At 33.7% G+C, this 16228-nt stretch overlaps 2 protein-coding genes across 2 annotated transcripts; one reads left to right on the plus strand and one right to left on the minus strand.

Moving 5' to 3' along the window:
- Window positions 1–4687: 4687 nt before the first annotated feature.
- LOC140862679 (uncharacterized) lies at window positions 4688–7129 on the plus strand. Its single transcript, XM_073265712.1, has 3 exons — window positions 4688–5735; window positions 5830–6674; window positions 6794–7129. Exons 1-3 carry the CDS (start codon window positions 4688–4690, stop codon window positions 7127–7129), a joined length of 2229 nt encoding a protein of 742 aa, XP_073121813.1.
- Window positions 7130–12601: 5472 nt separating this feature from the next.
- Window positions 12602–15741, minus strand: LOC140862680 (uncharacterized). The gene is made up of 4 exons (XM_073265714.1): window positions 15178–15741; window positions 14766–15073; window positions 14421–14670; window positions 12602–12916 (listed from the first exon to the last, which is right to left on the minus strand). The coding sequence occupies exons 1-4, from the start codon at window positions 15739–15741 to the stop codon at window positions 12602–12604; spliced, it is 1437 nt and encodes a 478-aa protein (XP_073121815.1).
- Window positions 15742–16228: the final 487 nt, after the last annotated feature.

Below are 16228 nucleotides of genomic sequence, written 5' to 3' on the forward strand. Positions count from 1 at the left end.
TACCTGCCAACATGCGATCGCTCTCCGCCGTGTCCTGTTCCTGAGTAAGAGAAAACACCTGCCCTTGAGCTCGTGGACGTAAGGTAGAAGGATGATTCCCACCACAGTGATCACATCGGACTTACTTCTTCTTCCCAAATCAAAACATGCCTCGAGAGCCTGAAGAAGAAGTAGAAGTAGAAAAAGAACCTGATTTCTTGAATGATTGGTCCCTGGACCCAAGTTATCCACTGGGTTGAGTAGGAATTAGTGTCCTTGTACGCCTCATGTTGCTCTCCACTTGACGACAACTGTTAACCAGAGTCTCATAAGACATCGGATCAACACAGACTGCAACCCGTTCAGAGATCTCCAGGTTAAGACCTTGTAGGAATAGACCATACTTGGATTTATCACTGTACGAAAACAGCTCAATAACCTCTACTGATATTCTTCGATAGTCATCGACCCTTGCTTCAAAGTCACCAACTCCATAGATCGTACCTGGCGATTAGCTGGAGGAAATAGAATTTCTGAAATTGTTGACGAAATTCCTCCCATTTTATCCGGCCTCTCTCAGTAATTACCTGGGCAGACTTCGCTTTCCACAATTTCTATGCTCGCCCTTCCAACAAGAATTCAAGTACCTCCATATTTTGCTCCTCAGTGCAAGCAAAAGCGTGAAAACTACTTTCCAGCCAGGACAACCAATCCTCAGCAACCTCGGGATTCTCACTTACCACCAAAGGTTTCGGCCCAACTTGCAAGAACTTGTTCAAAGTATTCATGATGGTGGTGGTGATGATGAGGATCACCCCCATGGCCAACACTGCCATGTCTCTCATCGCCTCTTCTGGCCATCTTGAAAAGAATAATGCACATTGAATCCTAAATGCGCATTTAAATCCCAATACTAAGCTAAATTCTCAAAAAATATTAAGCATGCTCTGATACAAAAAATATAGTGACCTTGCTATGAATCACTTAATAACTAGTAGTATTAAGCATGTAATTAGCTTAATAAAAATATACTTAATTAACATAGTAAATCTTGCAGAAACATATCTCATAAAATACTTAGACCGGCATAATACAACCGATACTAGAACCCAAATCAGTAGTGATACTACCATATTGAAATGTAGAAAAATAAAAATTGAAATGTATTATTATACAGCTATATTGAATCCAGCTGTATAATATACCCTCTGCTATCTCCAGCCCTCTAGTCCTGCCTCTAACTCCCTGCTCTGTCTAACCTGAGACCTGCCCCATTGAATGAGGTGTCCAAGATAATACCAATGACGTGAGCGACTAACGCCCAGTACGTAAACATGAGTAAACATATAAATATGATGCATGCAAGTTTGATGACTGGGTATCGGGTCATCCTTCAAATCATGCTCAGAACAGGCGTCAATGAGTGTCGTAACCGCACGGATCAACCTCTGGGTACAACCACACTCATCTAAGACACCGTAGTAGCCAGACGTATCTGCCCCTGCCGTAGCGGTACTACCAGTGCACGACTGTATACCAACGTAGAGTTAAACGGCCCTACTATCATGGCTATCTCAAAGGAAATAGGCTCAACGTGTATGTGTTCATGACATATGAATATAAAAACAGTAAAACATATATCATGCCACGTAAAATGCAACATATAAACATGCATACTCTCTGACTATCTCAGTCAATATTTACGTATCTCTACGTAATAGTTTGAGTCTACCTCAGGACCTAGGTTCCAAGCCTACAATCAAATATTTACTATATCACTAATCATAGTCTACAAGTCTTAACTAAGCTAACATATACTTCTATAATTTAAATAGGATTCTCGGACCATACCTTCGTTCGTCGTTAGCCCGCTGATGTCGAAAACCTAGTTTCTACTCCCCACAAGATGTTATTCCTAAAGCACCTCACATATACCGTCTGGTGGTTCGAAAACCTCTGAATTTGTATATAAAACTGAGGTCTCGACCCCTATTTATAAGCCTGGGATCGTTAGTTCCAATTTGTGCATGCATTCCGCGTGTACAAAACATTTTTGACAACTGGTTCCCGGCTGAGTTCGGTAGTTCCGAGCTGGTTCGCTTCTTTCGAACTCATTTGGCTGCTTTCGAACTGTCCGAGACTCTTGGGACCCTTCCTACCATTTTTGGACTTTTCGGAGCTGATTTTCCATTTATTTTCAGAAAATAATGACTTCTTCATCATGCTTTTTCACTTTTAAAATTATATGTCATATTCTAATTAACATGTAAAGTGGAACTCGGGATACTATATTTAAATGTAGCGATCCGCCTAGTAATTCCGAAATCCAAAAAATTCATATTTTAGTCTCATTTATTCTCTTGATCATATACTTAGTAACCTCTTAATCATGTTTAACATGTAATTAACTATGAAAACAAGATACGAGTTATTACAAGACTCGATCAAGGCCGTTGGATCGCGAATGGATGGGTTGGGCAATAATGAATATTTTTTGGTTGGGCCAAGCCTTTAGTGCCCCATCAAACCAATCGGATCAAAATTCCAAAAATAAAATCAATAACCTTTCTTCTCAAAATTATGTAAACCCATGGATTGTTGCACAAAAGACAAATGCGAATTCCAGTATTGAATCTATTTATTTTCAAAATTATTTAATCAACATTGAATCGCATTAAACTAAATCGCAACTATATATATTTGTTTATTTTCGTAGATATTAAGAATATTATTATAAAAAAAAACAAATTTGCTATTTTATTATTATTCAACTCAGGTAAGAAATGGTTGTACATTTTTCCAAAACTTTTATAACCTAAACATATAACTATAAATGACAAAATAAATAAACATATGAATAAAATTTTTTGAAACGGATGGAGTAATTTGATGGTGGTTTACAGTTACACACTCCTATTTAAAGGATAACCCCTACTGATAGGGAATGTCCCAAAATAAGTGAACATATGGTGAAGGGTGAGATTCGTGATATTAAATGATTTTGCATGCAATTTGTCTGCCCAATTAATTAAATGCACATAGAAATGTCAGTGTGTTGGACCATTAACAGATATTATCACTTAATGTTTGGGCCATGCCTAACTCTACCATTGAAATGGGAATTATTATTATATCTACTCAAACTTAATTTTTCTATGAGTATTATTCTCCCACATAATAAAGCGTGGCCTTCGAGTACCGTACCAATTTGAAAGAAAAGTTCAATTGTATGAGAACGATATTATCGATCGCTGATTTTAATTTTTTAAAAAATTAATGTTTAAAAAATAATTGGATTTCGAACTCCAAAACCTATTATACAATCACACGGGCACTGGCCTGAGACGAGACGGTGGTGTGACAATTAACGTGGAATCACATTCTATAACAAGACAATTCCATAAACTACAAGAACATATATCTTGGTCGTTCCCAAGGAACATGTCGTGTCCTTTCATGGGAATTTACGAAAACGGTCGTTTCATAAATTAATTATAAGTTGGTTGGCTAATTAATACCCTTTAATATATGCTGAAATTTGAACTTGTGGTCCATCTGTAAGTAGTTAATATTGTTATATTTAATTTTTTTTGTTTTAAAAAAAATAGCTATATTTTATTATTATCTTTAAAAACTTATTTCAGACCAAATTAAAAAAGAAATCCAAATACAAATAAAATGAACTTGAATATTTTGAAAGAAATGTCGGGGGCTAAGGACATCCACAATGCTAACCACACCCTATCACTACTTTTTTGTGATTCTCACTCCGTCACATTAATGCCACATAAAAAAACCAAAAACCACAATGTTAACTATAATATTTCAACACTGTTTTTTTAAATTTAAAAATATTTATTTATTTTTAAATGTAACATAAATTATTTATGCACCCAAAATGAATTACTAGTTATTATTATTTTGGACAAATTATTTATAGATGATTTCATTGTTTATTTATAATATTTCTTCTTCTTCATCTTCTTTAAAAAAAAAAATCAATTATGATGGTTTATTACTTGGTTTATCGCTATACAATTTCTCCAGTCATATTAGGGCTCAAAGGATTTTGATTTTTAAAATATATCGGTTTTTTATGAGATCTTATAAGATTTTGAGTAGGTCGATCTTAACATGCTTCCTACAAGATATATTTGCTTTTGGCCATATGAGGATTAGTGCTTAGTTTCTCTTGAACGTACGTGCACATATCAAATATATAGTTCGAATATCTTATATTTAGTTTATTATCATGTTACATTTAAATTTATAAATTTAGTTTACATTGAGAAAAATGTTAAAAAAAAATTTGAAAATAAATAAATAAATAATTTATTATGTCAGGCATATCAAGGAAGGAGTTGGGGCTAATTAAAAACCAGTGAATAATTTTCTTTTGAGTTTTGTTTTTCTTGAACTATTAGTTTCAAATAGCATGAAAACACAAATATTCCAGTTTTTATGCGTGAAACCTGTTTTTGGCATTCTGTGATGATATATAAAAAATCATAATCCCAACAAAACAGATGTTACCAGCATTATCAGTTGGGCCCTCTCCTCTAGTCTCGGAAAAAGAAGCAAAACATTTCTTGTTTTAAGATAAATTGATCCTGAAAAAGAGTAATAAATTGTGATTATCTGAAATGAGCATTGAGTTCTTGGAGCATTCTTGATTTTAGTTCCCTTTTGGATCAAGAAAAGTCGAGTAATGGATGAAAAGGGTGTCTCAAATTCCCGTAAAGTTACATCCGACGAGCAAAATGATGGCTTGTATCCGATGTTTCTGGGCGTTTGTTGTGCTTTTCTTGCCTTAAAACTCTCGCCGGAGTCTGATGTAAGAAATAAGATGCTTGTATGCAGTGCCCATCTTTTTGGATTGTTTGCTTGGAAAGCCCGAAGGGAGGAACCCGAATCCGAACCCCGAACACTGAAGCTTATGCGGAAGCTCGAGAATGCACAAAGGGAGATAGAACAATTGAAGAAAATAAGAAGTGAGGATGCAAGAGCTAATGAGAAAGTTGTGAGCATTGTTTCAGCTCGGGAGCAGAGCTGGTTGAATGAGAAGAAGAGGCTTGGACTGCGAATCGGCGCGTTAATGAATGATTTAAGAGTTCTTGTTTCGAATAAGAACAAGTCCATCTCTGTATTGAATGCAAAGTTGGAGGAAAATGAAGCTCTTTTGAGGTTAAGGGATGAGTCCATTGAGGAAAAGGAGAAGAAGAGAGTGGAGATTGAAGAGAAGCTAGAGAAGGCTTCCAATCTTGTGGAGGAGTTGAAAGAATGCGTGTATCTTGAAGCTCGACGCCATTCTAGCGAAGTTTCGAAGCATAAAACTGCGTTTATGGAGCTTGTATCAAACCAACGACACCTCGAATCAGAGATGGGACGAGCCCTTAGGCAAGTTGAAGCAGTAAAACAAGAACTTGATTTGGCATTGGAGCAAAAGGAGCAGTCTATCTTGATGACTCAACGATTATCCGTGGAACTTGGTAAGATGAGCAAGGATTCGGAACAGAAAGATCGAGTTTTATCAGCTACGCTGAGGAAGTCAAGATTCGACATTGCTGAAAAACATGTGCTTTTAAAGGAGTTGAAATCGTTAAAAACCAAGAAAAACCAAGGTGAGCTAGAAGCAAAAAGGTCGAAGGCGTTTTCGGAGTCTAAAGACAAACTGTATCCAAGTTGTATCTCAAATGGGCTCGAAATTGTTTCTCTTGTATCGGATCCGTATTCAACCGATGGACCTGTGGAAACTCGTAAGAGCTTAGTCTATGACGAAACCTGTACTTTCTTATGAACAATAATTCATTGTTTATGCATTGTTTTAACATTGTCATTTCTTGTTTTTAGAGGTATTTTCTGACGTAGAAAATCTGGAAAATTTGGTGAACTCTGAGGCAGTCAAGTACAAGTTAGCCATTGAGCAAAGGCATCACCTTGAAGTAGAAGCTTTTGTAGATCAACTAAGACTCAAAGATGAAAAGTTAGAAACTTTGCACCGGTGTTTGCTAAGCATGGAACTCGAATCAAAGCGGTTCCAGGCACATATCGAAGGCCTCAATCACGATATTGAACAACTCCGGCAACACAACATTAAGTTGGAAGGTGTACCGTTGGACCGCAAAGCGGAATTACATGAACCTGAAGAGCATATTGTATTACAGTTCAATCCTCCAAATCGCAAGAAACCGAGTGTCAACACTTCTCCAAACGAGGCGACGATAGCCCACGATGCAGTTTGGACGAAAGTAAAGGTTTTTAGAAGAAAACCAGAACAGAAAAGGCAAGAAATGGAGGCAATAGGTGATGAAATTTCTCAAGAAGTGGGGAATCCTAAAGCAAATGATATAGTTTTGGCACTTCAACCAGGGCTGGTTCGTCTTCACCAGGAACGTTTCGAGACACAGGACGTTGCAAGTTCCGAAACATCAACATCTGTAATCCATGAAGTAAGCAAGAAAATTAATCCGAAGATTGATATTCATGCCCTCGGAATCTCGTACAAGATTAAGCGGCTTAAGCAGCAACTACTCATGCTCGAGAGGCTTACAGGAAAGCAAGAAAATAGTGAGAACAGTGACAAAAACGTACATTTTGGAGTTGAGGGATTCTACACACTTTTGTCACACTTGAACAAACAAGTGGACAGGTATCAATCACTTTCGGGGAAAATCGACCATCTTTGCAAGAGAATGGTATGATCCAATTCATTTCGTACTAATTAATAGACAACATTTTCTTGATTTATATCAGTTGAAAATTTGTCTAAGTTTGCTTATATACACAAACTATTCTATTTATGCATCCTGTGCAGCATGAGAACAACCAGAGTTCGAACCGCGGAGTTGCTAAAACAGAAGAAGAAACCAAAAGATTGGAGCTTTTTCTCGAAGAAACGTTTCAGCTTCAGAGATATATAGTTGCAACAGGGCAAAAACTAATGGAACTGCAAGCTAAGCTTGCACCTGGCTTTGTTGGTGAAGTGGAAGCCATTGAACAGCTAGTAAAATTCGACATGAAACGGTTTGCTGAAAGTATTAGAACCCTCTTCAGAGAAGTTCAAAGAGGCCTCGAAGTTCAAATATCTCGTATGATCGGGGATCTTGAAGGAACCCTTGCATTTGATGGGATCATACATCTGAAAAGGTGATGTATAAATAGGCGGATCCGTCGATGTTCGTATATGGGCAACGGCCATGTGCTAAATCTGACGGCTTTCTCTGTTTTGCACACAAGATTTTCATGTGATCAATATCTCAAGTGCAAAAAAACTGAGTCATTGGATCCCTATTCAGGCATTTGGGCAGTGGGCATTAGGGCATGACCCGAGGGTAGCGATGACAAATCCCTAGTTGGCAATATGTGAATATGAGGCTATAGTGAAATTTTAGGCTTGTCTTTGTCTGTTTCTTTCTTTTTGTAGAGGTTGTAGAGTATATATCTGATCTACCATTTTACGTGATGGCATGATCAAATCTACCTGTTGGGAAAAAAAATTATAAAATGGAATCGGTATTGCGTATATCTCATCGAAAATTGTGACAAATAACCTTTGATCAAACGTGAATTTGAAAATATGATATTCATTTATTAAAAAAATTCCTTTTTACAAGAAATTCTTGGTTGCTCAAAATAGGTATGATCTTTTAAGTGTAGGACTAAGTTGTTTTAGCAAGTCACATGCAGACATAAAATAACAATATTTCTTATATAGACACAGCGTTTTTTTTAAAAAAAAAAATCATAAAAGTATATCTTAATTTATTACAAGAAAAAATAATAAAATTAAAATTCGAGTTTAAAATAACTTAAACAAACATATAAGCTTGAAGCTTCAACGTAAATAATGTCAAAGTCCCCAAGATATCTCACGCAATAATTAAAAAACGAGAATACTGATTTTTTGGTTCTATATGCTTGTTATTTTGCGATTTTGATAATCTATGTCTTTCAGATTTCAGTTTTAGTTCACTATCTTTGTTTTTTTTTTCGATGCAATGTTGATGTGGAGCTGACGTGTATAGTACCACATAAGCATTTTCAAAAAAAAATGACTAAAATTGTCAAAAATCGGAACATGCAGGACTAAAACTGAAATTCGAAAATATAAAGAATCGAAATCACAAAATGACAAACATATAAGATCAAAATTGCAATTTTTCCATAAAAAACTATAACGATAAATATAATGGATGAAAATGATGAAAACTTAGCAAGTTTAAATGAAGAACCTAAAATTAAAAAATTATAGAAATTACCAAGTTGAAACGACAACATTTTATGCTTTCAATTTTTTTTTTTTGGTATTATTAATTTTTTTAAAAGTGATAAAAGTTAGGTTGCGGGTTGCCCTAAAATTTTTGGACTTCAAAAGTTTAGAGGTATTCAATCTAAATTTTTATATAGTTCATAAAAGTTTAGTGATATTTAAGATGAGTTTTAAAAAGTCATGTGATATTCAAACTTGATTTTTAAAAACTCCATAAAAATTTAGAGGTATTCCAAATATCTATAAACTTTTAAAGAATCCATGGAATTCTATTAAATACAATAATTAAAGCCTAAGGTACAATAATAAAAAGTCAATAATTATCTTTGGTTCAACCGAAAGATTTGGATTGACATTTAATTCAAACTCACTCTTTTTTTATTTCTATTAAAATAGTCTCTATACTAACACAAGTCTTATACATACTAGTTATAATAAAAAAATAATATATATACAAATATATTTTTTTATTTCTAAAATAAAATTAAAAATTTTATCATTCATAATTTTTCGAATTTTAATTAGAAAACCTCACAAGATTTAAAATCATATTCATTAAAAATTTTAAATAAATATTATAATACACGGCAAAAAATTATAATATTTTATTAATCATAAATTGAAAATAAAAATAATTATTTTTGATGATTAATTCATTATTTATTTTATAAAATTTTGATGTTTTAATTATTTTTTATATTTTTTTTAATTTATAGCTTAATCTTTATTATAACTCAAAATTTTCGATAATGATTTTATTCACTTTAATATACATATGTCTATATACACACACACACACACACACACACACACATATATATATATATATATATATATATATTTATAATAATAATATGTATATGATTGATATAAATTGATTTGATCACGTTCGTGTTAAAAAAAATTTAAAACTACGTCAATATATCAAATCAATATATATCAATCATATACATATTATTATTATAAATATATATATATTATAAATAAGGATACTAAAATTAAATATATTCAAATTTTATTGAGTTATGTTAATTTCTTAATTATAATAAATTTAATACTACTTATCGATTTTTTTAAATCAAATTGATAAGTAAATTTTTTTTACATTGATAGATAAAAATATTTTAAAGAAAATGAATTACTTTAAAGAAATATAAATATAATTTATTGACACTCGATTAATAATTCTAATAAATATATAAAAATAAAAATCATGAATTACAAGATTCATAGTGTTCTAGAAAAATTTTACAAATGCCAATAAAAGTCATGAAAACAAATCTGTAAGATTGTGTGAAATTCTTTAAAAGTCTGTGAGATTCTATAAAAGTCTGTAGAAGTTCATCAACTCCACAAAAGTCTGTCATTTAAAAAAATTCAATAAATTTTTGCATCGAATACACAAAGGGCGATTGTTTCGAATCGCCTGCTATTTTTTCAGACATTGTTGGGATATTATCAAGAAATATTTATTTAATTTTCACGGTGCCGCCATTAATATCTTATTGCGAAAGAGTGACAATATAATGCTCAACGTTGGTCTGATTTTGTGCGACACTAGAAATAAAATCATCACCAAAATCCTCCCTCATCGTTAGAAGAAAAATCTTGGATAAGATAATCTCGACTTCTCAAAGTGGTTTTGTTGTCGGAAGACAAATACGAGACGACATCCTCTAGGCTCAGGAAATGGTACAATCACATCAATCACCATGCTCGAGGAGGAAATTTATTGGAATTTATTGTATATAAACATCTTGTGTATTCATTCTTTGAGATAGAAAATATCATTCTCTCATTAGTTTCTATATGGTATCAAGAGCCCATGGTCTACGCCACTAAACACTAACCCTAGCCTCCAGCAGCCGCCGCCGCCATTCTGTCACCGAAAAATCTCTCTTTTTTTTCCGATCGAATCCATGGCTTCCACCGGCACTGTTTCTTCTCCAATCTCCTTCAATGTTGTTGCCCACGCGTTCTTGAAGCTCACCTCTTCGAACTACCTCTCTTGGCATATGCAGTTCACGACCCTCCTCTCTCATCCTTGTCCGACCAAGACCATCACCACCGCCACCATGGCCATCGCCTCCACCACTCACTCTCTCAATCCCGAGTACACATCCTAGATCCGCCAAGACCAGCTGATCCTCAATATCACCATTGGATCAGTGTCTCCTTCCTTGATTCCGTTTATTGCAACTTTCAAGACCATTTATTGCAACTGCCACCACCTTTACTGCCGCTTGGAACACTCTTGCCCTCAACTATGGCAAACCCTCTTGTAGCAACATCACTCAATTCAAGACGCAACTTCAAAATCTGGTAAAGGGCTATCAGTCCATCACCGAATTCATGTAGTTCATCAAATCCAAAGCTGATGAACTCGCTCTCATAAATGCACCTCTTGATATTGAGTGTCTTACCATCAAAGTTCTCCATGGTCTGGATGATGACTACAAGGAACTCGCCAATGTCATCCAAGCACAGGACACTACAATCTCGTTTGAGGAATTACATGAAAAACTCCTCAATTATGAAGCTCATCTTACTAATCGTCGGGATACTCCCGCCCCTCTTCCAGCCACGACACTTATTGCGTGTTTTATTCGCTCACAAGTGCATGATGTCAAGTTTTAATATAAAATGAGTAAAATATCGTTCCCACGGAGAATGAATAATTGATATTACACTAAATATATGAAACTAATATAATCTTAATCCTATTTAGAGCTACGAAAGTGAAGTGATATTTTAATTTCTAAAATTTGCATAAAATAAATACGGATTTGTAGAACGAAGATCAAATGGAGATAAATTCAAGAGGTTTGATTTCACTAGATTTTCAACCATGTTCTTTCCTAATATCTAAATCGGAAGTTCTTCTAGTTTACTAACCAAGAATTCCTAATATTTTATATTCCTTTTCCAAGTGGAAAATAGAACATTCGTATCTGATATTGATTTCAATATTCCTATTTAAAATCATATATCGAATCCGATAAATAGCACATAAATTCTCTAATGTCTTCACTAGCGTTACAAGCCTTCCGAACTCGATAAACACCGATGATATATTTTTCTACGCTCCTATTCAAAATCTTCTCTCCCGAGTGCCAGATTTCAAAATATGATAATTCAATTGGTGATCAATTAATTGAATGCAATCAAATCAGGAAAACATAAATAAACCAACGAAGAATTAAAATTTATCAATCAAAATATCAAGAACATAGTATCAGTCAAGCTACGTCGTTCCTCTAGATTAGGAGTTTAGTTCATGATGAATTCAATAAAAATAGTAAAACATGTTCTGAAAATAATCCATCAAAAGAGATAAATCATGAAAGGGAAAAAACGAGGATGAAGATTAAAGAGCGTTCTCCATTCTCAGATTGATGCTTCTTCGTATTTTTCCCAAATCTTCCGCCTTCCATTGTTCTCCAAGCGTTCCTCCCCTCACCTTACTTTCTCCGCCATTACACTTTTTATGTTTTGAACTTTCTAGCTTCTCATTTCGTTTTGTACTTCTCATGGATATAGAGTGGCTAAAAAAGCTCAATTGAAGGCTCAATTGATTCAAAAACACCTAAATCATTTATATGTTTGTAAAAATCTACCTCAGGTTCAAGCAAAAATCACAGAGAATTTAAGAATTTATTTGTCTATTTAGAATTATCAAGTTAATAAAAATGTTCTCTAAGCATCAAGAATGGCAGATGGTCATGGCTTTATGGGCATCAATTTGTGAAAAACTCAGAAGAAAATTTATGACACATTTACGTTGATCCGCTTAGCTCATTTTTTCATCATTAGCCACAACAATCACATCTTCCACGACTTCGACACAACATAAATCAAAATCACAATGCTTTTTTAGCAGCAGGAGTTTAAGCAAACAACAACTAGCAGTTAAAATAAGACAAACCTCCCCCAAAATTAAAAAACGTGCATTGTCCTCAATGAACAATAAATTAGAAAAAAGAACAGAGGGCTGCACATACCACTAGTGACAACCATCAGTAGACATCGTCCTTTCCATCATCATATGAGGGTGTGGTGGAACTGCAACACTTGACTTCACACATAGCTAGAACTCTCAATTAACTAATATCACAGTGGAATGATGATTCAGACATGTAAATTCAAATATAAATTAACAAAAATTGTGAAATAAAATATAAAACACAAAAATAATAAAAATAAAAATAAAAATAAAAATAAAAATAAAAAAGAGGATATAATTCTTGGGTTGACTCCCAAGAAGCGCTTTGTTTATGGTCATCATCCTTACTATAGCCAGTTCTAGCCCGTCATCGCCACTTTGATGGAGGTCTTGTGCTTCTCTTTGAGCCTTCAAACTTTCTTGATTTGATCCCTCTTCTTCTTGTACATCTTTACAATCTTCTTCACAATGTCGAGCTCTTTCCTTTGCTCTTCCATCACCTCAATTTTGTAACATCGTTCCGCTCCTTCATCTGGTTTCAACTTCCTCTCCTCTCTCTCTCTCTCTCTCTCTCTCTCTGGGTGGATTCCCAATTCAAAAACGTTGAAGGTGACCTCTTTATCTTCAATTTGCGTAGTCAATTTACCTTTCTTCACATCAATCTTTGCTCCACCAGTGGCTAAGAAAGATTGCCCAAAAATTATGGGAATATCACGGTTCCTCTTCTAAATCCAAAATCAAGAAATCAGCAGGTAAGATGAGTTTGCCAACCTTTACCAAAACATCCTCAACCACACCATATGGATACGTAATTGATCTGTCTGCAAGTCTCAATGATATGTTGGTTGATGATAAGTACATTTTATGCACTTAATTTATATATGATTTGACTTCGATTTTGTGATGTATCGAGTCAATATTATGCGTATTTGTTGTTGTTTTTGTGAGTTGCAAGGATTTGAAGAAAAGTAGCAAGAAGAAGCGGAAAGCCGAATTACGGGACAGCAAACTTCAGAAAATTACTGGGAATGTTACAGACATCTAAATCCGATCTTCACTATTCAAATTGAATTTTAGGATGTTTTAAAGTTTTTGTCAAAATTTTAGCTCGATCCGACGGCTAGAACTTAAGTTATGATTTTTACAAAAATTCTGCGTAGATGGTGAAATGGAAGAACAAGTAGCGCCCCAGCTCTAGTTTTCCAGCGCTCCAGCGCCCGTAAATTCATGTCCAGAGCACCCCAGCGCCTTTTTTTGAGCGCCCTAGCGCTATACGTCCGTCATTGAAAAATAAAATACGAAACTTGAGCGCCCCAGCGCCGAATTATTAGCGCTCCAGCGCTGCGCAGTCTCCAAAAATATGGAAAGTCTTTAATCGAGTTTTAGAAGGGATTTTATGACTTAGAGGGTGTTTGGTTAAGCTTATTAAAAACAGCTTATAAGCTGTAGGAGCTTATAAGCTGTTTTAGGAGCTTATAAGCTGTTAGGTCTTATTTTAAAAATAAGTTGTTAAAGTGTTTGGATGAACTTATTTTAAACAACTTAAAGCTGTTGATGTGTTTGACATTATAAGATCTTTTTATTGTCAAAATTACCAAAAGGGTATAATAATATGAAGGTAATGTAAATATTATATATATACGAAAATAATTTAAAATTTTATGGTAAATGTTAAAAGTAAATAAAAACTATTTTATATTTTAATTTCCAAAAATTGTACGGTATGAATTTATTTTTAAAAAATATGTAATATTTTTAAAATTACTCAATAATATCTTGATGGTTTAGTTTTTTTAATTATAAGAAAATGATAAAACAAAACATTATTTTAAATTATATATATATATACGATTTTATATATTAATTTTATGCTTCGATTTTTTTTTTTTAAAAAAAAAGTAATGTTATAATATTTTTAAAATTATTCAATAATATCTTGATAGTTTAGTTTTTTTTAAATTATAAGAAAACTATATAACAAAAATTATTTTAAATATTATATATATATATATATATATATATATAACAAATTGATAATAAAGCTAAAATGGAATATACTGTGGAATCGATGAAAACAACAAAATGATGATTATTAAAATTTAAGCTATTAAAATATGATCGAATGTTAAAAACATGTCTTTATTGTAAAAAAAAAATGTATTATTAAAATTATCGTCCACTTCTTGCAATTTCCATAGCAATTGAATCACGCACTGCCATCCAATATACATTGCTAGGATTGTCTTCATTCTCAGCCGTAGAGTTAGCGATAGATATATTTCGTTCAATAGATGGTTGATAACTTTCATATTCAGCCATTTGGAATGCCTCGTCTGAAACATTTTTCTTTCTTATGTAGTTGTGAATTGTCATTGTTGCCAGCACAATTTCTCTTTGCGTATCAATATGAAAATAAGGCATATCAGCCAAAATATTCCATCTTGCTTTCCAAACTCCAAATGTACGTTCAACACAATTCCTGCATGAAGAGTGGAAAAAGTTGAATTTTTTTTTCAAATTTCTTGGTGCACGTAGTTGCGAGGTCCTAGCTCGGCGAAAGTCTTCAAGAGGTACCTTATATTCTCACCTTTATAAGGATCCATATATCCTGGCATATGTGAATATCCAGCATCAACCAAGTAATACTTCTTTCCTTTTTGGTGAGGAAAATTAAGTTCCGGCCTACGAATAGCTTCTCCAAATATTCTATTATCATGAGCAGCTCCTTCCCATCCAGCCCACACAAATGTAAAACACATATTAAAATCTACAACTGCAAGAATATTTTGCGTAGGAAAACCTTTGCGTCCAATATATGGGATTTCTTTTCCTTGCGGTAATCGTGTCTTAACATGTGTACCATCAATTGCCCCAATGCAATCCTGTTAATCATTTAAAAAATAAACACTTTAGTAAATCACATTAATGAATAATTTTAATACACGAACATGTGACGTTTATAATATTCAAAATAAATAAAACGTACATAAAAAAATGGCTTGTATCGTTGATGTTGAGACATATGGTATCCTTTGCCTTCGTTATACTCGGAATGAGGTTTAATTATATCTTCAACTAGCTTACCAACAACTTTCAGAACTCTATGGAAATGTCTTGATATGGTTTCACCTGAATGATTAAATATCTCTTGTAGCAGTCTATTATCTGTACCATGAGCACAAGTCATCAAAAAAATTCCGACTTCTTCATAGATCGACATTCCCCTGGTGGGATACAATTCATATTTCTGGGTTAACTCATGACACAAATCCAAGAATACAGGCTTTGTCAGACGAAAAGCTTGGTAACACCTTATTTCATGTCCATTTAATACTTCTTCCATGAATTTATTACCGGTTCGGTCAGATGTGCGACATGGAACTTTATGAATATAAGTCTCGAAATACGTTAAAATGCTAAGTGCCGTTACTTTGCTTACAATCAACCATTCTGGATCGTCTTGGAATCCATCTCCATCTTCAATTGGTTCCTCCTCACAAAATGTATTTGAGTGATTTAAAGCACAATGTCGAACATCCCAAGGCTCCATTAAACTATTGAAATCATGCCAAAAAAAAAAACCAAAAACAAAAACAAATATAAACAAGTGTAAAATTTCAAAACATAAAACATTGAATAACTTCAACAAAATATTGTATCATGTTTACAATCAAACAATAATAATAAAGAAACAAAAAGTAAAGAAGATTAAGGATGCAACAAAACCACTAATAAAGGTGCAAACAAAGCATTATCAAAATCAGTCATTTTTCTTGCTCATGTCATAGTTATATTTCAGCCATGCCAACCGACAATCATCATCAGGTTGATTGAGAAAAATCACTCGCATTTTTTTTTTGCTCAACAAGTTACAAGCATAACACCAAAGTTCAGTTTTATGTTCTATTCCAGGAATATTCTTTAATATCACCATTGCAGATTCAATATCTTTCTCTGTTGAAGGTGCAGAGGTTGTGGTGCTCTTATTTTCCAAATACTTCAAAAGAGAGTGAATGTCTTCCTTTAGTGAGGCTGCT

This window comes from Henckelia pumila, chromosome 4 (genome assembly GCF_033568475.1).
Source record: "Henckelia pumila isolate YLH828 chromosome 4, ASM3356847v2, whole genome shotgun sequence".
Classification (NCBI taxonomy): Eukaryota; Viridiplantae; Streptophyta; class Magnoliopsida; order Lamiales; family Gesneriaceae; genus Henckelia; species Henckelia pumila.